Source organism: Lissotriton vulgaris, chromosome 1_1 (genome assembly GCF_964263255.1).
Source record: "Lissotriton vulgaris chromosome 1_1, aLisVul1.2, whole genome shotgun sequence".
NCBI classification, from domain to species: Eukaryota; Metazoa; Chordata; class Amphibia; order Caudata; family Salamandridae; genus Lissotriton; species Lissotriton vulgaris.
This window is the reverse complement of record NC_141685.1, coordinates 1358972542-1358994733: the sequence shown is the minus strand read 5'-3', so window position 1 is coordinate 1358994733 and position 22192 is coordinate 1358972542. Positions and strand designations below refer to the sequence as shown.

At 47.3% G+C, this 22192-nt stretch overlaps 1 protein-coding gene across 2 annotated transcripts in view; it reads left to right on the top strand.

The window, feature by feature from the left end:
- The window catches only part of LRP1 (LDL receptor related protein 1), a 1437817-nt gene that overhangs the window by 974145 nt on the left and 441480 nt on the right, over positions 1-22192 (top strand). For both annotated transcript variants that reach the window (XM_086966724.1, XM_086966716.1), the window contains exon 65: positions 14200-14319. In XM_086966724.1, coding sequence (XP_086822850.1) covers positions 14200-14319 — 120 coding nt within the window. The remainder of the gene's footprint in view (positions 1-14199; positions 14320-22192) is intronic.

Genomic DNA, 22192 nt, shown 5'->3' with positions numbered 1-22192 from the left:
CCCAGAGCGGTTCATTCAAAGTCACATCTTCTGTGCCTTACTTCAGAAAGGCCAGAAACCATATCTGACAGACATGTTGAACTTTGAGGCCTTAAGACAGGTTATATTGCCAATCATAATGAATTACTTTAAGCATTTAGAAGGAAAAAAGGATCATACCTTTAAAAGTCACTATAATAAAATGAAAAGTGACCTTTCAAAAGCATCTTTCACGTACTCTTTTTACTTCTTTGTAAATTAAGACAAGTAAGAATGTAGCCTGCATAGGCTGCAGCATTGAAATGTTGCAAAAAGGACACTGTGCCTTTAAGAGCCTCTTGACTGCCAATGTTTCATCATGCCCTGCGAGTGGCAGTTTACTCAGCTTCTTTTTTATGGCTCCTGCTGACAGGATCCTGGAGCAGAGCTCTGCCTTATGCTTATTCCTCAATAGAAAACAGACCCGCACAGGATCTGTATCTCATGTTTACCATACCCTCATGACCCCAAGACGTTTCACTGCTGAAAGACCCACTCCAGGTGTACTTTGAAAGAGAGAGAGGATTTGCCTATATGGCCACATGGAGCACCGCAGAAGTCGAGATTCCGTTAAATTCGAGAACTTTGATGGCGAGACATGGCTCAACGTCAAGACCTCATTCAACCTCACTGACCAAGACACTTCCTTGAGAGTCTGATTCAGAGTACTCGCAGACCTATTCACCATCCAGGACGACCTCTCCAGTGGCGTTTGCGAATTCGTCAACACCGGCTCGAGTTCCAATGGAATCCAGTCTTACTCCACAGCACTCTCCTCCACCTCAAACTTCTCAACCAGCAATTCCAGCAGTACCTCCACTGCCAATATTGCTAGTCACTCCGTCTAAGTCATCACATTCTCCTATACCAGTGGCACCTCCACCAAGGCAACAGAGATATTACTCCTGTTACACCAGATATCATAGCTATAGGTCAGAGTCAAGATCGAGATCCCATTCTCCTCATCCTTCAAGTTCTCACAGGCGCCCGCTCTAAAGATTGAAAATCTACTCTACATCTAAGCCAAGATCCTCTCAATCTGGTAATACAACATCTTCCTCAGGATTGTATTCACCTACCTTAATAAATTCTCCTCCACAGAGAATACCTCCTATAGATGATATCTGATAGAGACTACTAGCTGCAGATTCCTTCACGTAGAATTATCCCCAGGCGTGAGGCTGGATCCGGAAACTTTTTGCCACAGTATCCCTGCGCCCTGGGGGAGGGTTGACATCACGCGACTCCGCCCAGGCGCCGTCCGCGCACCTGAAGTCAGCGAGGTCACATAAGCACCGCCCCTGCGCGCCCATGTCAGTTTTCTCCTTTTCCGCGTGCAACGCGAATCCGGTCTTGCTGCGGGACTGTTTTGGGGCCTTTTTTCTTCACTAATTGTCTTTTATGTGGTGGAACAGTGTGCGAATGCCTTCGGGATTCAAAACTTGCACGTCATGTGGGCGTCTTATGTCGGCAACGGACCCTCATCTTATTTGTATGTGGTGTTTGGGGAAGGTTCACTGCACCACTGACTGTGAGGCGTGTCAACAGTTGAAGCCGAAGTCGCTGCGAGAGCGCCGCATGAAACTTCTATTGGCGCGTCTCTCCAGGTCGTCCTGCTCCCTCGATCAGCTTCGGCAGACGGCTATAGATACGGCCGTGGTGGTCGTCCTTCTCCGATGTGGTGAGAGTGTCTCTACCCGGTGGGTAAGTGTCGCAGTTTGTCCCCGGGGGCTGGTGTTCGGCTTTCCGGGGGCGTGGAGTCTCCGCGGATGATGCGGTCCACGTGTCGTCCTCCTATCCACCATTTCCCGGTGTGGGGGCGTCGAGAGTCCAGATAGAGACATACGCAGCAGCTTTGCGGGCCTTGCTGGCGTCTCTTCCTCCTTCCCCTCCTGGGGCGCCGACGGATCCCTCGCCTCACGCGGGGTACTCCGCGGCGCCGCCAGCGGCTCCGGCACCGACTATTTCGGAACCAGGCCTGGAGGATGTGGTGCTGTTGGGGTGGGGCCCCTCTAGGGTCCCTCCTTCATGCCACGGCGCCTCTGCCTCGCCGCAAACTTCCGCGGGAGTCCCTGTGGTGTCGTGAGAGGTCGCCGGGGCTCGGGTCGCATCCCCGAGCCCCGCTCGACCCTCTGGGCAGGTGAATACCTCGTCCAAGGTTGAGCTGATGCCGTCCAGGCGCCTGTCAGAAGGCTCCAATCTTCGCAGAGGCAGTGATGCTGTACCCGATCACCCTTCCACCAGTGACTCCGCCACATGGGCGAACTCACTAGTGACAGGGAAAGGGGAAGTGGACAGAGAAGAGACACCTTGAGAGCTTCTGGCACCTTCACCGATTGGATAGATCAATCTTGACCTGGACTTCGGTTACTGTAGATGCCTAATGCACAGAACAAGGGGGGAAAGAATAAACAACAACTTCCACCTACCAATATTCTCACTCTATGTAAATATTGAATCTTATCCTACCAGTTGTTCCCCAAGGTATTGCTACTCTTCATTAAGATGTGTAGGTACATTCAGGGAGCTTCATGCCTGCAGGACAAAGACTAACATTACTGGATGATCCTTACTGAAACTACGACCCATGAGCTAATACACTCTCACTCCTTCTTTACCTGTAAGCTCTCTGTATTTGCCCAACTGGGGTTCTGTTTATATCTGTTAATGTCTTGCAGTGAACATGCGGCTCCAAGGATTCCAATGCAGAATGGAACGAAGCGCGCAAAGAGGAACAAGGGAGGCAAAGGGGGAAGGAAAGAACAGGTTAAGCGCAAGAAGGGAAGAGCTGTTCAGCACAGAGTTCGCCGACAATGGGGGAAGAAAGGGGAAGCAGTCGCTGGCTTACTGTTCCTCTCGCTAGCTCCGCAAGAGGTCAATGGAGTCCGTTGAACCTTCCGTGAAGGAAACCCCTGTCGAGCTTCAGCAGGGTGAACTGGCTCCCACGACGATGACGAGAGGAGAAAAAAAAACGAAGTCTCAGTCACTGCAGCAGACGGAAGAACGTTTCTTCACGAACTTCCAGGAATCCACTCAAAAGTAACATTTGGCATATGTTACTCTCTCTAGGCAAGTCACTAAATTAGCGGACTCGAGAATTTAACTAAACTACTCTATGAACTCCTGTCACGAATATTTGACACGGAGCGTCTGACTCAAGATGTTTCCTCAGGAACCCGAACAGTTGAAGTGCGCAGTTTGAACGCTGCGCGCGGCACACATCAACTAGCCCTCACGTACTAAACTCTGAATGGCTTCAGTGGCTATTGTGGCGGCCATCTTAGGAAGGAACTAAACCCACTATGACCTGAACCTATTTACATGATAACGAAAGGAATCTATTTGGAAATACACGGGTACCAAATATTTACCCGACAAGGCTTTACAATTGTCTTTCCACCATTCCCCACTTTTGGAACATAGGTAGATGCAATTTGTAAATTCCTGACCGCGCCAGTGTCTGCTTCGGGCAGAGCTGCAAGGGTCGGTGACCTCTCCTTGTCCCGCTCTGGGCTGAGGTGGGGTGGTGACTCCTCGTCCCCCTTCGGGCCTTCCTAGTTCCTCCCCGCAGGCGGCTGCCTCATTGGGGGGCGAGTGGAAGGTTTGAGTCGTATTTGGCGCCTCCACATATGTCACCGGACCACCTCCGCAACGTTGTGGGGCAAGGCTGGCGGAGGACTTCGGGTCACTCCCCCCGTTCCGGCGCCGCCCTTTTGCCACTTCGGCCCCTCTCTGGTCCCCAGTGCGGTGTGACTTGGAGGAGCCCTATCCGGTCTCTCCTTCGGCACCGGATGGTGCTGGCGTCCTACCTCAGGGTGCAGGCTCCACGCAGAGGTCATGCAGCGCATTCGTCTTCGGCCGCTCCCTCTTCTCCGGAGGCTGGCTACATTTTGGTGTCCTCTTCCCCCGGGACTGACCACCGCATGATGTCTTTTTCACTGGCGTCGAAGGATGGCTCCCCGCCCATTCTGAGGCCGAGCTGCTCGTCGGAGGAGCGGCAGGTGCCCCATTCCTCTGTGCCTTCTGGCTTTCAGGTCTGGCCTTGCCCGTCCCGCTTGGCCTCAAGGACGGCCGTCTTGGTCTACAGCCGTCACCCATGGAGATTCTGATTTCTTCTCCGCAGTGCCCTACAGAGGCGGGTGCGGCCTTCACGCATGCAGTGTCCACCACTGTGGGCATTCTGCGCATGGGATATCAGATTGCTCATTTTCCGGCGGACCATCTCTTGGAGGTTCTCCACCAGGGCTCTGGTGGGAGGTAGATCTTCCTCCCCTTTGAAGGTTTGCTCCTTTCTTCTCTGGAGGGAGCTTGGAGGCGTCCTGCCTCGGGAGATCCAGTGCCTCAACACCCTCTGCACCGTCACCTTCCGGCGCCACGTGACCCGGCGTGCCTCTCCCTTCACCCCTCTGCTGCCAGTCCTCTTTTGAGGACTGCTTTTCCCTCCTTGCCGCCCCTGTTGACTCCGCCGTCCCGGGAGGCCCGCTGGCTGGACTCTCAAGGGCGCAACATGTTCGCCTCGTCCAGCGCGGCCCTGCTGGCCCTTAACACCTTGTGTGTATTGGCGAGGGCCTCCTCTTGTCTGTAGGACTCAGCTGAGTCTATGGGTTCCACAGCTTCCCAGGAGACTGCTCAGGTGGACTTACGACATCATGCTTTGGATGGCCGGGAGCTAGCAGCGTTTATTCTCCGCTCCGCTCTGGACATCTCGGAGGTGTTGGGCCGGGCTATGGCTTCCTCAGTTGCCCTCTGTCGCCATGCTTGGCTTCGGGATGGCGTGCTCCCTGAGAATATTCGGGAGCGACTCATTGATCTTCCGTTTGATGGCCGCCTGTTGTTCCATGCTCTGGCTGACTCTGCCAACCAGAGGTTCTTGGCGGGGCTCCCTCCTCCTCCTCCTTCAACTCCTTCTCCTCCACCTTATTCTCCTCCTTCTCCTCCTCCCTCCTTCCTCTCCTCCTCCCTCCTTCCTCTCCTCCTCCTTCCCCTCCTCAGTGACTGCTGACCTGAGCTGGGTTTGGGCCCTTGGATGCCCTTGCTGTAGGTGGTTTTTGCTGGCCATTGAGTCCTCCTTGCTGGGACTTTGGCATTGTTGGCTGCTGGACGGCCCTTGTTGCCTGTGTTTGTGTTTTTACTGGACTTGTTAAACAGACTTGGCCCTGAGATTAGGCCTTCTGTTTTTCTTTATGCTGATGTCCAGCTTTCCACTGGGCTGCTTTTTCCCATGGCGCTTTTGTTTTTGCTTCTCTGCTGCGGAAGTTATTCCAAAGAGGGTTCCCGTGTTTTGGGACTTACCGTACCCTATGTGGGGTAGTGGTAGCTGTTATAAAGCTATGCTCTGCTGGGGAGTGCTTGGTTGCCTTTGGGTGCCCGTTCTCCATGGAGTTTCTGTATGTTGCTATTGCTTCATGAGGTTCTGTGTGCGGCCCTTATAATGGTAGGCCCGGCCATTCCTCTCCTTCCTGCCCTAGTCCTGAGAGCTGGGATGCTTCAGTGTCCTTCATGCTTCTGGCCACTTATGGTTATAGCTGCCGTTCTGGCTGGCCTGTGGCCTTCCCTCTAGGTATGCTCGCCTCTTCCTTGGTTCCTCGGACCCTCTGAGCTTCTTCTTGTCATCTGCTTGTCCTGGCATAGGGTGGAAGCTTGGTTGTCCTGGGGGCGGAGTGGGGTGTTTCGGCCCCTCTGGCCTTGTCCTTGGTTCCTCTGTTGTGAGTGTATGGGCCTCCCCTCTTCCTTCTTCCTCCTACATCCTTCTGGGGCTTCTGGTGTTTGACTTGTGGTGGTCCTCTTGCCTGGAAGGGACGAGGTTGCCTCCCTGGTATACGGGGCTGGTCCTGTGTGGACCTTCTGTCCTGTCCAGACTGGTGGGGCCCTTTCGCAGACCCTCCTTCCCCGTGGGTATTGCTGGGATGTCTATTCTACGTGAAGGAATCTGCGGCTAGTAGTCTCTATCTAATGTACGAGTTACTTACCTTCGGGAACGATGTATCTGGTAGAGACTATTCTAGCTGCAGATTCCTTCACGGACGCCCTTCCTCCCCACTCTGCGAGGAACCTGGGCTGGTGTTTGGTACTCTCCTCCTGTTGGGGGCCTTGTCCTCTGTGAGTACCTTCTTTTGCTCCTCACGGTGGCTCTGTCTGGTTGCTGGTCACTCCTCTTGGTTCTGGGAAGGTGGGGGTTCTGGTGCTCCTATGCCTCGCTGCTATGGTGGCTCCAGGTTAGGAGAGGTTTCCTCCCATCTTTCCTTCCTCCCTTCCTCTTGCTGTTAGGGGCCTGGCCTCTCTACCACCTCTGGTTTGGGTCTCTCTGGTCGCGCCTTGCCCTTATTTCGTGAAGGGTGGATGCCCTCTAGGGTGGGTGGAGGTTGGTAACTCCTACCTGTTTGTTTCAGGGGGTGGTTGTAGGACAGCTAGGTGTGATATGCCTTTTACGCAGGTTCCCTGTCTACGGGTAGAGGTGGGGGATTGCTGTCTATGTTCCCATGCTCCCACAGTTTTTTTATTTGGTGGTTCTGTGTTGTGCTGCAGAAAAGTTCTCCAAAGAAAACTGGCGTGCCAGGCGAGGCTTATGTAACCTCGCTGTCGTGCGCGGACGGCGCCTGGGCGTAGTAGCGTGATGTTGCCCCGCCCCCGCGTGCAGGGATGCTGTGGCAAAAAGTTTCCGGATCCAGTCTTACGCCTGGAGAAGTGTGGCTCAATGGTTAGAGTGACAGACCCTGATGCAGAGGTCTAGCCCGGGACCAGGGTTCAATTCCCTGCCTCGGCGGGTCTTGGGCTCAAAAATTCCACGGACCTGATAATTCTCGCCTCAGTGCCTATTCCAATCATGGAGTCCCACTCTGCAACTCTGGGCAATAGCTTGCTTAATCTCCACAACGGCCCCCACAACGCTAAGGATGCCTGGCCTCCACCTTGGGGGTGCCCAGGAGTGGACGCCTCACAGGGAAAGCCAGGATGGGTTCCACAGCGGTATTCGTACAAGCGCCTTGAGACCCTTGCGGTGAGTAGTACGCTATACAAGTATCAATTTACATTACATTTATATTTACGCCTGGGGATAATTCTACGTGAAGGAATCTGCGGCTAGAATAGACTCTACCATCGTTACTGAAGAAGGCACTTATCAGGAATGCTAACAAAATAAATCTTGTTTTACCCACTACTACATCCACGTTGGTAATTCTTGAGGCAGTTCATCAAAGGTCTGCATCTAGACCACTACTTTCTTTGGTTCCAGGTCTCTTAGAACCAGCGCTGGAGTTTTTTCTGATTCTGGGTGCTGTAAAGGCTGCTCCACCACACCGGCAAAAGACACAAAGGCCTTCGAATCAAGATCCATCTTTTCAATGCACAGATCCAGTACCAGACTCTGCCATTGTTTGAGCAGCTCGAAAGCTTCATGCCACAGCACATATTTTACAGTACTACCTGATAAGGAAAGTAAGGATTTGGATTCATTGAGCATACCGGTCTGCAGAACCTCTGCATTTTCAATTAAGCTGCTAGTGCAATAGCTCTCTTTGCGACTCCATTTAACAGTTCATTTAAGATCTTCTTAGAGACAGGCATTCGGATTTTCAGGAAATTGTTAATCAGGGAATAATGGTGTAAAACCAAGCTGCACTGTAGCTGAATCCTCCGCTCTAGTAGCGAATGGTTATTGTCATGGACTAGCGCTTCTGTGTTCATCTTAGCTGAGGCTCACAAGTGTGAAACCAGAAGCCCAATTCTGGATTCTGAACCTCCGTTTTTCAGGTAACACTATTTGGCCCACATGCTGATGGTGAGATGTCTAGAATTAAGTTTGAGTTTAACACTCTCAAATCTGTCAGAGTAGAGAAAAGGCGAAATATATAGCAGACCTTCCTATTGGCCCTATGACTGCCACTATTTCCACCAGATGACTTAAGATCCTTTTTGGATTACAGGACAGCAGCAACAACAATCATCTCAGCTACATAGACAACAGCGCAGTCAGTCAAGAGGCGAAGATTGACAGTGACCAACTGCCCAAGCCACTAAAATAACGGGTAGCAAACAGTGAGTCCTCTCTTCTCCCTCTTCCATTGACTACTCCGGTAGAGGGAAGTATAGCACCTTTCCTGCAAGATAAGCAAATAATAACCACTGACAAATGGGTTCTGAATATTGTAGAGCATACAGTACTGTCTCAAATTCAAGAGTCCACCGAAGAAATCTTCCTTTTACCAGCTATAAAAACTGTGAAAAGAAGTATCAATCCTCATACAGAAACACATGGTGGAGAAGAATGGGAATTTACTCCCAATATTTGCTGGTGAACAAGAAAGGACCCTAAAATTCATATAGACCCATTTAGACTTCCAAAAATCGCACAAATGGGTTGGCAAAGTAAAATTCTGAACGTTGGCTCTTCATCAGATCTAAACTTAACTCCATCAAGGAGACTGGCTATAAACCTACAAGATGCCTATTATCACATCCTGATAGTCAAAAACCATCAAACAATTCAGAGGTTCATTGTAGGAAAAGAGCATCACCAATACAAGATCTTCCCTTCAACCTCAAGTCCGCACAGCAAGCTTACTCCAAATGTATGGTGGTGTAGCACCCCACCTCCAGAAAAATGAAAATCTTCATCTATCCTCAACCAGAACAATTGGTTCATCAAGGGATCTTCCCATTAGCAAGCAAGCCAACATTATCATCTAACCATTGTAACTCTCAATCAACTAGGTCTACGAGTGAATCATAACAAATCTGTCTCAACACCTGTTCAATCTCTGAATTACCTAGGTGCAGTTATAGACACAATACATACAAGTGTTTCCTTCGGAAGAGAGACCATTTATCCTTCAGAATTTTGCACTCTGAAGAAAACATCCCATCCAATACTGAGGCAAGTCTATTCCCTCCTGGGTTCAATGGTGCCATACATCTTTCTGGTCTCACGTGCATGTCTCTTCATACAACCTCTCCAACAATGCCTGGAAGATCAATGGGTTCAGCTCTCTGGTAGATGTGAAGACAGAATGATGCTGACCACTCATGCAAAACAATCACTAAAATGGGGTGCCGCTCAGAGAATCTCCTCAAAGGGATGGATTTCCACTAAGACATCCCACTACAAAGCATAGTAATGGATGCCTCCTTGACAGGTTGGGGTGCTCCTATTGACCATCTACAGATTCGAGGCCTGTGGTCTCAGAAGGAAGTTTTACCACATCAGCCCTCTTGAACTGACAGCTGTACATTGAGCACTGAAGGATTTCCTCCCATTGTTCAGAACAGAATCTGTCCTTGTTCAGACTGGCAATACAACAACCATGCATTTTCTGAACAAGCAGTGAGGGGCAAGGCCCAAACCTATGTCCGTAGAAGCACAAACAATATGGAAGGGACTCTTTTTCCAGGCATCTCAGGTTCACAGCTGTCTATCTTCTGGGAACCTAGAATGCTCTAGCAGACACTCTTAGCAGAATCACTTAAGAAAATCAGAAATGGGTTTTAAACAATGCTGTACTTCACAACATTTTTTCTGATTGGGGTTATATGTTATATGGGAATTTGTACCGCGCACAACTACTCTGGAGTATCCTGGCGCGATGCGGTCTCAAACAAAGGCTAGAAAGAAATTTAAAAGGCCTGCTTAAAAAGGTGAGTTTTAAGAAGCTTCTTAAAGCACCTGAGATCTGAATGTGGCGCAGCACTGTGGGAAGGGCATTCCAAAGAAGGGCTACTTTAACTGAAAGAGACTGGCCACCCATCCTGGCCCGACGAAAGCGAGGAATGGTCATCAATCGATGTGCAGCTGACCTTAAGGTTCGTCTAGCTATGTAGAAGGCCGTTCTTTTCCTGATATATGGGGGACCCGAATCGTGTAAAGCTCTGTGCGCTAGAACGAGAGCCTTAAACTGCACCTGCTGAGTAACGGGCAGCCAGCGAAGAGCACTCATTTGAAATCTGATGCTGGATCTCTTAGAAATGCCAAGAAGAAGTCTAGCCGCTGCATTCTGGATTAGTTGTAATTTATTTACCAGATATGCAGGGATGCCAAGAAAAAGCGCATTAGTATAGTCCAGGCATGATAGAATAAGCGCCAGAGTGACCATCTCCTTAGCCGGCTGGGGGAGCATGGGAAAAAATCTGCTTAAGGATTTAGGAGTGCCAAAGCACACGCTCGTTAATCTCTTGATGTGTTCCACGAACCTAAGGTCCTCTCCAAACCAAATTCCTAGGTTCTTAGCCGGTCACCCTCAGATAATGGGCGGGGAAAATCAGAGGGCCACAGAGCTTCTGTGAAAAGAGGGGGAAATTGCCCATAAAGTATAATTTCTGATTTCCCCTCGTTGTACTTCAGTTTGGCCTGTGCGAGCCACGTAAACACGGCGGCTAGGCATCTTTGCGCCATATCAGTGCATACATCAGAGTCGTCCCAAGTGAACAAAAGCTGTGTGGCATTGGCGTAGGCCATAATTTTCCCCCAAATAGATGTTCTCGCAGGCAGAGCAAACAAGAAATGCCCAAGCTTCGCCTTAAGGGTCTGTCAACCAGGCACACTGAGGAATGCCCCATTGATAGACTGTCTAGGTGAATTTCTGTACGTCTTTCCTCCAGTTCCCCTGATGCCGACAGTGATCATCAAGTTCTCACACCCGTAAGCCAGAATGATTCTCATTGCTCTGGGGTGGCCTCGACAGTGGTGGTTCATTGTTCTTCTTCACCTCTCAGAATGTCCACACAGGAGGGCTGCTTTAGAGACCAGATTTTCTTCAGAAGTATGAATGCAAGATTCAACATACCAACCTTCAATTGTTTAACTTGGCTGCATGGCTCCTGAATTCCTACAATATGGTCCCTTGAATCTCCCTGAAGAATGCATGGATGTTGTGAGAGAAGCCAAAAGAACATCCACTAGAACTTCCTATGCCTTTACGTGGAAGAGATTCTCCATCTGGTGTGCTCAGAACAAATACAGTCATCTTATTTTTCAGGAAGAGGCTATTCTTTCATATCACCTCCATCTCTAAAGCATAATTTTAATTCTCAATTACAGCGCATCTCGCAGCAATCACTCCTTTTTCAGAATGACTGCCGTCAAACATTTTCTTAAAGGCATTGAGAAAATATATCCCCACTTAAGGAGACCTTCTCATCCATGGGAGTTATACATTGTCCTCTTGCTCCTTATGGGTCCTCCCTTTGAACCCATCCATAAGGTTTCTCTCCAACACCCATCTTGGAAAGCTTCCTTCTTGGTAGCCAAAACTTCAGCTTGTAGAGTTCGTGAGATACAGGCTCTCTGTTCACATGAACCTTATACAGTAGGGAAGGATGGAGCTCTCTCCAATAGGTTCCCCGTTGGCAGGGGTGTAAGGCAGGGTTGTGTGCTCGCACCAACCCTGTTTTGCCTCTTTGTCAACGGGGTTATTGCCCACCTGGAAGGGGTACAGAACTCAGACGCACCAAAATTGGCAGGCAACAGGGTACCAGCAATCATGTTTGCTGATGATACCCTGTTGCTCTCCAAGTCGCCCAAGGGGATCCAGTGGTATCCAGTGGTATTCTGCAAGGAACATGGCCTTGAAATTAATACCTCGAAAACTAAATTTATGGCTTTCAATCCTCCTCGAAGGTTCAACTCCAGCCCTCATATAGGGACAAGCACACTGGAAAGGGTCCAAACGTTTGAGTACCTGGGAATAACACTCAATGAAAAGTTGACGTGGGGCCTCACCAGGAGAAAGCGATACTGAAACTGACACAACACGCGGGGGGAATACTAACACTGATGGGGAAAAACAGGTCATCCCTTAAACCGGTAGGCCCCCCACTACACATCTATAGGGCCCAGGCAAGAGTTGCTGCCACATATGGCAGCGAATTGTGGGGGCACGCTGTATCCCATGGAATACTAAAGGAAGAGAATAGATTTATTAGGTGTTTAGTAGGACTACCCCCCCAGTACACCCTTGGTCCCACTTAGAATGGATCTCGGAATTAGACCACTAGATGAAGAACTGGCACTGCGTCCCCTGATTTACTGGCGTAGGCTGTGGGTGGTGCCAGAACTGATTAGATATAGGCAGGAGCTTCAGGAGGTGCTCAGCATTCCCCATTCAGGGAACATTCTGTGGCTGAAATTCGTGAGGAAAAGCTTGGAGGACTTGGGACTACACACCCTCTGGACGGATCCATTGTCTGTTTGTACTTTGACTTCGAACAAGACTATTGCCAAGGTGTATCACGGACACAAAAGAGCGGCACTCTTGGGCCGGCCCAACTTGGGAACACTAACGGAGTCATTCTTAACTATTAAGGATAACTACAGTTTGGAATTGGCACTTGACAAAATCTACCCTGTGCTACTAAGGAAGCTGTACCTCCAATGGAGGCATGGATCTCTCCCAATCTGTGCTTTTACATCTAAATGGAACGAGGTGGTATCCCCTCGATGCCCCGCATGCAGGGTGACAGATGAAACAGATGTTCTTTTGCCCAGCATACAGAGAGGCACGGAAAAAGTGGATTATACCAATTTGTAGGAACTTGGGCTTTACAAAGTGCACGGAGGCCCTGAGAATTCTCAAAGTTGACCTGTCGGAATTTATTGTGTTCGCTGTAGCCAAGTATCTAAATGCCGTCTGGCACTACAGAAGACAGTGTCTGAAACTGGCCCACTAATTCCGACTAGACTGGTGAAAAACCCTTTGTACATGATTGACCTTAGAACTCTTGTGTTCCTGATGTTTTAACCTTTAGCATTTTAAACTTTTAAGTCCATTTTTACCAAGGCTTTAAACTTGTATTGTATGTATCTTTTATGAAGTTCATCTTCGAAATAAAGATTGATAAAGTAAAAGTATACAGTATTCCATAGCAAGAGGGTAGTGATGAGAACATATCCTAATTCTTCCCTAAAGTAGTCTCAGATTTTCATTTCATTCAGACTAGTACTTTGCCCACATTCTTTGAGAACCTTCTTTTCCTGCAGAGGACTCTCCATGCTCTGGATGTTAGGAGGGTTTTGAAATGTTATCTAGATACGACAAAGTCTTTAAGAAAATCAAAGCAACTCTCTATCAACTATGGTCCTGTGCAGAAATGAAATGCCACTTCTAAACAATTCTTGTCTAGATGGATCGTCTCCTGCATAATCCTAAGTTATCAAAAAGCACACAAAACTATTTCTGGTAGACCCAAAATCCTCTCCACCAGTGGTAAATCAGTTACTGCTTCTTTGCATAGTAACATCCCAATTGTTGAGACTTGCAAAGCTGAAACTTCGAGATTAGTTCACACCTTTAAGAGACACTATTATATTGATTCGGATGCGTAGGCTGATTTACAGGTTGAGCACGCATCTCTTAAACATTTGTTTGCCTAATTATTATATTCTCCTCTTTTATCACTTCCTTTGTAGGATTTTTTGGGGATGAGCTAGCTTATCTATTCAGTGCGCATGATTATGAGTGGTGATCCCTTGAGAAAAGAGGATTGGTTTCTTAGGTGTAATCCTAGTTTTGCAGCATAGAAGTCTTCTAGATTCACAAACAGTGCATATTCCGCCATCCAGTGTTTGGAATAGATTGTCAAAAAGAACTGAGTAAACTGACACCTGCAGGGCATAATGGGTCTCTGGAGGTCAAGAGCCTCTGAAAGACCTAGTCTCCTTTTTGCATCTTTTAAATGTTGCAGCCTATGCAGGCTACATTGCTATGCATTACTCCTTATCTTACTTTAAAAAGAAGTAAAATGCGTTCGTGAAGGATGTTTTTAAATGGTTACTTTTCATTTTACTAAAGTGACTTTTAAGGGTATGACCCTTTTTTCTTTCTAAATTCTTTAAGTAATTATATACGACTGGGAATATAGCTTGATTTTAAGGGCGCACAAGTTAACTTCTGTCACATATGTTTCGTGGCCCTTCCGAAGGAAGGCCAAGTAGATGTGACTTTGAATGAACTGCTCCGTGGTCCCTTAATGATGGCTGGACTAATCAGTCCTTATGATTTCGAAGGAGATTCCACAGAAAGAGCGCAAGGATTACAGGTAAGAACCATTCCCTCTACATCGACCGATTTGGTGTTTGATGGGTGGTTTAGCTTGTGTGTTTAGTAGCACAGTTATAGAACTAATTTATTTTCAAAAGGCCTGTTGATTGCTTGGGACTGTCTTTCCCACCATTCTTTTTGTCATTCGTAGAAGCGCATGTCTGCCTGCCAAGCCAGTTCAAGTGCACGAACGTCCATCGCTGTATCCCTGGCATCTTCCGCTGCAATGGGCAAGACAACTGTGGTGATGGAGAGGATGAAAAAGAATGTCGTAAGTATAGACTCTCACTTTTTATTCTGCTTCCCAAGACCCCCACCAAGGCGCATGCACATACTTGGCAGTGTTTCTAAACCATATCCTGTATCATTATCTACTTTTACATGATGGTAACCCATGCATAGCTCTGCCAATGCTAGTTGGATGCACATCTTTGCCACTAGTTCTTAATTTTGACCTGCCTGGCCCACAAAAATGTCAGCTTTTTGCCTGTCCACAGCACTGCCAATGCTAGTCAGTCTTGACCTCAGCAACCGCACTACTCGGGTTTTAGGCCACTTGCATAGCCTTGGCAGCGCTCCTTTGTTCTGACCTGCGTAACACCTGCTATTTCAATGCTCGACCCATACAAAGTACTTAAATAAATGTATTTGTATATAGGGTTGGCCCAAAGCTAGTTAGTGTGTCTTGGTCTTATCCATCACAACATACATGATATCTCAATCCAATAAACTGTCATAAGTGGGGCTCCAGGTCTGTTGTTGATTACACACATACTTAATTTACTCAATATCACACATAATTGTTTAATAAGATATTTATTATGTACAACACCTCCAGTTAACTGTTAACAAGATAACCTAACCCAATCACACACTAATTAATTCACCTAATACTAATTACACTTGTTATGGGGAATTTAACTGCAGACTACTCTGATTCCCAATTTAACTATCCTGAAGCACCACATATTAGTGTATAGATCTCTCAGGCAATCTCTTAGGCATCAATTATGATTGTATGGATTTGGCAATCTTTTTTACATTGTGTCCATAAAGAGTCTCTAAACAGGAACAATGCCATAATTAATTTACTTAATACTTTCAATAATATCATTGTATTTTGAAACATAACTCAGTTGCCTAACTATAGTTATTTTCAGAGGTTTTACTTTCAACCAGCTTTATTTAAATTTCTTCACACTAAGTTCCATATTGGGGTCATTCAAAATGTATGTGTTGCAAAGTGGGTTCCTCCTAATCCCTCTGTATTTTTTGGCTTTTGACCACCCAGTTTGTGGCCTTTTTCTGTGAAGGAGTCTCACTACCCTAGTTTCACAGTAAATTCACATTAAATTGACTGATAGTGCTAATGGACAGTCTCTGCCTTTTATGAAAAGGTTGCTGCTGTGCAGCTAGGATAAGAGGCTTTGGGCTGGTTATACATGATCACGCTCATGTGCGGACTGTATGTGTGAGACTACCATCGGGCATTGCTTGTTATCTGCACGCAGGTAGCCTGTTGCAAAACAGACCTTTGATAGATTGGTACCAACATAGGATAGGACTTATTATGTGAGTGGGCAGTCATCGTGTAGGTCTATAGTGCTTACTGAAGGTCTGTGGTGCTTAAGTTGTATTGCACGTTATAGGTGAAATATGCTCTAGAGTACAGTTTTGATCCACTGAGGTCCGCAGGGTCCAGCAAGGTAGCAATCTAGGTTTAAACATGCATCCAGAGGCTAGACTTACAGTAAAAAACATCATACGTGTACTACTTTCTTCACTATAAGAATTATCATATTTCCCTGGCATAGCACATAATCGGTTTCCAGGCCTTTGTCGCCCATACAAGGCCATCTTAATTACTCTCCTCTCCGGCATGAGGATCAAAGGCCAGTTCCTGGAAAAGGAAGTGGTGGGGAGAAAATCTGCCTCTGTTAATGAGCTTGTCGCACTGCACCTAGGGTGGGTCAGCCCAGGCCCAGGCACAAATGGAGGAGATCCAGATCCCTGGAGACAAACACAAGAGGGTCTCATCTTTAAAGTTTTGATGAGAAGGGATTAGGCAGCTCTGTCAGCTATGGTAGAGCGGAGGCTCTCCTGGAAGCTCTTTCTATAGACAACTTGAAGTTGTCATACTGGATTGCCCCTAATGTCTACAGGTGGACTGGGACAGGGGTGGCATGATGTGGCACTCCAGGGTTAGCTACGGTAGTTTGACTTCGTGAAATTTCCACCACTACTCAGAAACCCCTGCACAGGGGCTGAGAACGGGTGAGAAGACACTGGACCTGGAATTGACAACAGTAAAAGAATGCCAGTTAGAAGAAGACCGCTGAACCCCTTCAAGGATCGACATTAGGGCTTTCTTACCATCTGACCCCCCCATACTAGGATTGGAGTCAGTGGTGCTTGGCCCCCTGATGAACACTTAGTAATAGGTGGGGGACTGGACCTGCTGGGGGACCCTGGATGATTCCTCTTGAACGTCTGTTAAATGGCCCTTGATTCCACTGCTAACACTTAAGTTCCCTGTAAGGAAGCCATAGGACAAGGTATTGCAGCAGGGAGGGTGTTCTGCTTGCTGGCTGTGGAAGAATCCCCATGCTGGAGAGAATATTAGAAACCCTGGGTAAGGACAAGTTGGGTGCAGGGAGCACTGATTCAGGCTTCCCATGCCAGGGTCCCTTTTAGAGGCTAGACTAAAAGTTTCCTGGTGACTAGAACAAAAAAAAAAACAGCAGTCTAACAGGAGAAAAAGGAGCCCAATATTGACTAAATTGGTACTGCGGGTCCTTATTTACAGCCTTGTCCCGCAGGTGCACTAGAAAGAGAGAGAAGTGCATGGTACTTCACAACCTTCTCATCAAATTTCCCCCCATATGGCCAATCCCTCGGGGATTGGCACAGCATCACTATTCTTATTTGGATTTTGGGAGGGGATGTGCATTGCGCCCCCTCATTAGACAAGCTTTTGGTACCGGGCCCCATTCCTGTGTCCCGATGCATGCTTTTTAATGTCCCAGGGTCCCTGTCCCTCGGTAAGAAAGGAGTCATCACAGGGCCAGGTGCATTGCTAGCCCTCTGTGCCTTGATCGAGGAGCACTGGCCTCTTGCCTCCCTGCCTGTGCTCCTTACAGGCTAAAGAAATGCATTACTCCCACCTTCAGGCCACAGCAGAAGAGAAACTGCTTCCTCTTGGCAGGAGCAGAACAACAGATGAACTCACTTCTTTGCATCCCATACCTTCCCCATCCTGTGGGGTTTAACAACATAAAAGTGAACAAGGACCGCAGCGCAAGGCCACTTACCTTGCCTCCCCGAGCCATTCGTCAGTTAATCACTTCTCCAGCATGGGGCACCCCATTATTGCCCCCCCCAAAAAAAAGATTGCCCCCTTAGTCACCAAGGGATTGAATCCCTGACCCTGGGAGAGGTTTTGCCTACTCCAAACTCTTACATAACCCATGCTTACGCACATATTTTGGGAAGGGCAGAGACTGCTTTTGGTGGATCCCAAGGCTGCTGTTGTGGGCTGGTAAAAGAAAGACTTTAAGACTCCTGTAATGAAAACAGAGCTTAAGTGACAATGAAATGTTGACAATGCAAGGTTTTGCTGTTGGTGCTATCCGTATTGGTTTCAGTGGTGGGTGATAACGTGCGGCAGATTGTTATTGTCCCATTGATTTTCAGAGGTGTTACTTTGGTGAATTGCAACGTGTGGCTTCTTTTATATGTCACTTCTGATTCATCTGATTCCAGTGTCTGGGGCGAGGACTACATTTATGTCACATACTGTGAGTACTGCTGACCCACGTGTAAAAAGAGTGGCCTTCAAAGCACTGTGCTTGGCACACCGCACCTTCTGGAAAACGGGCCCAGCTATCAACAGTAACCTTGTCACCCCCTACCATCCTAACAGGAACCTGCGATCGACGGAGGCCTTCCTTGCCGTTGTTCCCAGAGTAAAGCGAACCAGGGCCGGGGGTAGGCTGTTCTCTCTGAACACCGCCAGGCTCTGGAATGATCTTCCCCTCTCACTCCGGTCCAACCCAGATCTTCTCCCATTCCGAAAAAACCTAAAGACGCTGCTGTTTGCCAAATCCTGTGTACCTTAGCTCCCCTTCCGCCACTTCCCTGGTTCAACTCAGCGCTTGGACGCCTATGGGCAGCAACCGCGCTTAATAAATATTTTTACAATTACAATTACTCGTCCCCGCCATGGTGCACCACAGCCTTCCAGCTTAGGTCAACACTGCGAGCTAGCCTCGGGCAGAGAAAGGAGGAGAACGTTCTTGATCCTGATCGGGTGACAAGGACACTGAATAGGGACTGTTCCAGCTCTGCGCCGAAACAAAAGTCAGCATCGACTGAGACATCGGCACTCAATCGCAAATTGACACCAACAGACACATCAGCACTGACGGATGCCAAGTAGGCTGTGACCCTGTGAAAAATGTCTGATCCAATGAACGCCCGGGCTCAAGCATCTCTGAATCCAAACATCCCTCAGCTCAGTGTACTGAATAACAGCACCTGCACTCTTCTGGCCAGAAGAAAAGTCAGACATCTGGGGCACCAGTAAAAAACTAACTCTATATATACTACACCAAAACAAGGTATAGTGTATACAGAGTCCAAGTGTCCCCAGAGGTAGGCGGAGGTTAAAGTTAAATGAAGCCTTACTCTCTAATAGTGGCAGCTTGATTTGATTTGATTTGTGGGTTTGTATAGCGCTCGTATGCCCGTGGGCGTCTTGGCGCTGTAGAGAAGATGTGTTGTCCTAAACTGGTGACATTGGTTTATAGGGCCTTGAATAGCCATGTTTTAACCACTTTTCTAAATGACATTAGGGAGGTACTGTTTTTGATTGCGAGAGGAAGTTGATTCCAGTCTTTGGCAGCATGTAGCAGGAAGCTTCTTCCTCCTCACCTTGTTTGTTTGAACCTGGGGACTTGTAGCAATTTTGCCTGGCTGGACCGAAGGTCTGTTATGGGGACATATGGCTTGAGGTGTGTTCTAAGGAACTGAGGTCCCGATCCTTGTAGTGCTTTGTATGTTAGACACAGTGATTTGAATCTAATTCGGTTTGCCAAGGGTAGCCAATGTAGCGTGTCTAGATGGTACGAGATGTGTTCTGATCTTGGTATGTTTAGTAACAGTCGTGCTGGTGAGTTTTGCAGGCGTTGTAGTTTGGTCAGGTATTGGGCTTGCATCCCAGCATATAATGCATTGCCATAATCCAGTCTTGATAAGGCTAATGTGGTCACCACTGTTTTTCGGGAGTCTATGGGGATGTATGGCAGCAGTCTTTTGATCATTTTTAGGATGAACCACATCGTAGATACTAGTTTATTGGTTTGGGCCTAAAAAGGGGAGTTTGTTGTCCAGCAAGATGCCCAGATTTTTGACTTTGGCAGTGAAGGGCAGTTGCCGAGATCTGCCGGCCACCATTCTGGGGACCAGATTTCTGTATTTGTTCCTAGTAGCATAACTTCACTCTTATCCCCATTTAATTTCAGGCAGTTTTGCTCCATCCACCGGCTTACTAATTTCATGCAATTGTTGAAGTTATTTGCCGTGGCTGATGTGTCATTTTTTATGGAGACTACGATTTGTGTGTCATCGGCGTACGACACTGGCAGAAAGCCACAAGCTCTGATGATTTCGGCTAGCGGTGTTACATATAGATTAAAAAGCGTTGGGCTTAGCGAGGACCCCTGCGGGACTCCACATGGGGATTTGAAGGAATTTGATTTTTCTCGCCCAGTTCTACTGTGAAAGTTCTATTGTCCAGGAATGATGCCAACAGCTTTCTAGCCTCTTGGTGGACTCCTACTGATGTTAGTCGGTCCAGGAGCGTGTCATGGTTCACTGTATCGAAGGCCGCTGATAGATCTAATAATATCAAAGCGGCCTTCCCCCCCGGCGTCCAACACGCTCCTGAGCTCTTCCACTGCCATTAGCAAAGCTGTTTCGGTGCCGTGACCTTCACGGAAGCCGTACTGTGAGGGGTCTTATATGTTCGCCTCGGTAATAATTTGGGCAAGTTGTTTGTTTAACAGTTTCTCCGCTACCTTAGAACCAAAAAGAATTCTCGCTATTGGCCTGTAGTTACCAGGTTCTTCTTGATCTAGATTGGGATTTTTCAGGAGGGGCAGGACTGATGTAGATTTCCAGATGGCTGGATATGTACCGGAGTTCAGTATGAGTTCCAGAAGGCTGATCATTTGCTCACTGTACAGCTCAGGGAACAAGTGAAATATTCTCGGAGGGCATGGGTCTGAGTATGCCCCCGATTTGGTCGCCATTACAGTCTGGTGGACGTGCTCCTTCTCAGGTAAGAGGAATTTGAACTCTGGTTTTGCGGTTGTGTTCATAGCTGGGACCTTAGTATGGACATTTGTGTCCTGTGTAGGGGATTGTGGGGTGGCAGATTTAAATGATTCATAGACTCGGGTCACTTTGTCGATAACAAATTGTCCCAGGGTATTGCAAAACTCTGTAGTGGCTGGCATATTGGTTTCGGTTTTAACTTTAGCAAGTTGTTTTACCGTTGGAAATAATTCCTGACTAGAGTTTTTTGCTTCTTCTATTTTCTGGGTAAAATATTGGCTTTTTGTGGTAAAGATCATTTTCTTGTATATGTTCAGAGAGGTCTTATATTCAGTTTTGCTATCTGGGCTATAATCTACTCTCCATGTCCTTTCGAGTTTCCTGCATATACGCTTCTGAGCCCTAAGGTTTTCTGAGAACCAGGGTTGGGATGGTTGTTTTTTCCTAAAGGTTGCCTTTTTTTGTGGTACTGCTGTTTCTATGGCCGATGTTATCCAGCTAGAAATTTGATTGGTGGCCATGTTACATTCCTCAGTTAATGTCGGTTTATGTGACGCTAGATGGTCTCGTAATTTTAGGTTGTCTATATTGGACCAATCTAGATATAAAGTGGGTGTATTTTGTATCTGTGCAGACTTAGTTCCTTCTATATTGTCCAGGGTTAAAGAAAAGATTATGACCTTGTGGTCCGACCAAGGGACGGGAAGACAGTCCAGTATTTTAATATGTTTATTGGAAGGAAAAATGCCATCCAAAGTGTGTCCTGCTTTGTGTGTGTCCGTGTTGACTAGCTGTTCTAAGCCCAGATTATTTAATGTCTGTCAAAACTGCTGTCCCAGTATTGTCGCTTTTTTCAAGATGAATGTTAAAATCCCCCAAAATGGTGTAGTCGGGGTATTGCACGCTGGATTCTAAGAAGGGGTTTAGTGGGGATGTCAGGTTAATTTTGGCTTTTGGCGGTCTGTAGATCAGAAGGCCGTTGACAGTATAGTTTTGTGTTAATTTGATGTGAAAGGACAGCGTTTCGCAGTCCGGGGTGCTGCCTGAGGCGCAACTCTTCATTTTTAAATCATTTCTGGCTAGGATAGCCAGGCCCACTCTTGTTTCTTTTTCCGATCAGCTCTAGCTAGTGTGTATCCTTCCGGGATAGCCAGTAGTAAGTCTGTGTCGGAGGCTTCATCGGCCCATGTCTCGGTGATGAAGATTAAATCCAGACTATTAGCATCTATAAGCTCTGCTGTTTCGGTATTATGTTTAATTAAAGATCGAGCATTGATGAGCCCTGCTTTAAAGGAGCTTGGTCGAGCAGTAAGGCAATATCAGAGGACAGTGTTAAGCATTTGATGTACACACTCCGTATACTGTTGTTTATTTTTAGACCCAAGCAAGCCTGGTACAGGTAAGCATTAAATACTTTTCAGTAATAAGTTACTGGATACAGAACAGTTTGAAAATTCAATAGAAATGAGACTTTCTTTAATTTACAGGGGAGCAGTAGTATGCAACACTTAGCGAATATAGTACATTTAAATAAATAGATGTTGGAAAGTGGGTTATTGGTAGGGGCAAATGTAGGTCTGCCACTGGCAATAAGGCCACTAACACATGATAGGACTCCGCATAGTTCAAAGAAAATGATTCCTTTGCTCAACCCTTGGTAACGTTGCTGCGAGCAGACAGGCTTAGCTTCAAAGACAGGTATGTAAAGCATTCAAAAACACCATTTCAGTAAATAATTAAGACACAGCACAAAATAAAAATCCAACACCAATTTATAAAAATAGGCAATATTTTTATCTTTTAAATGA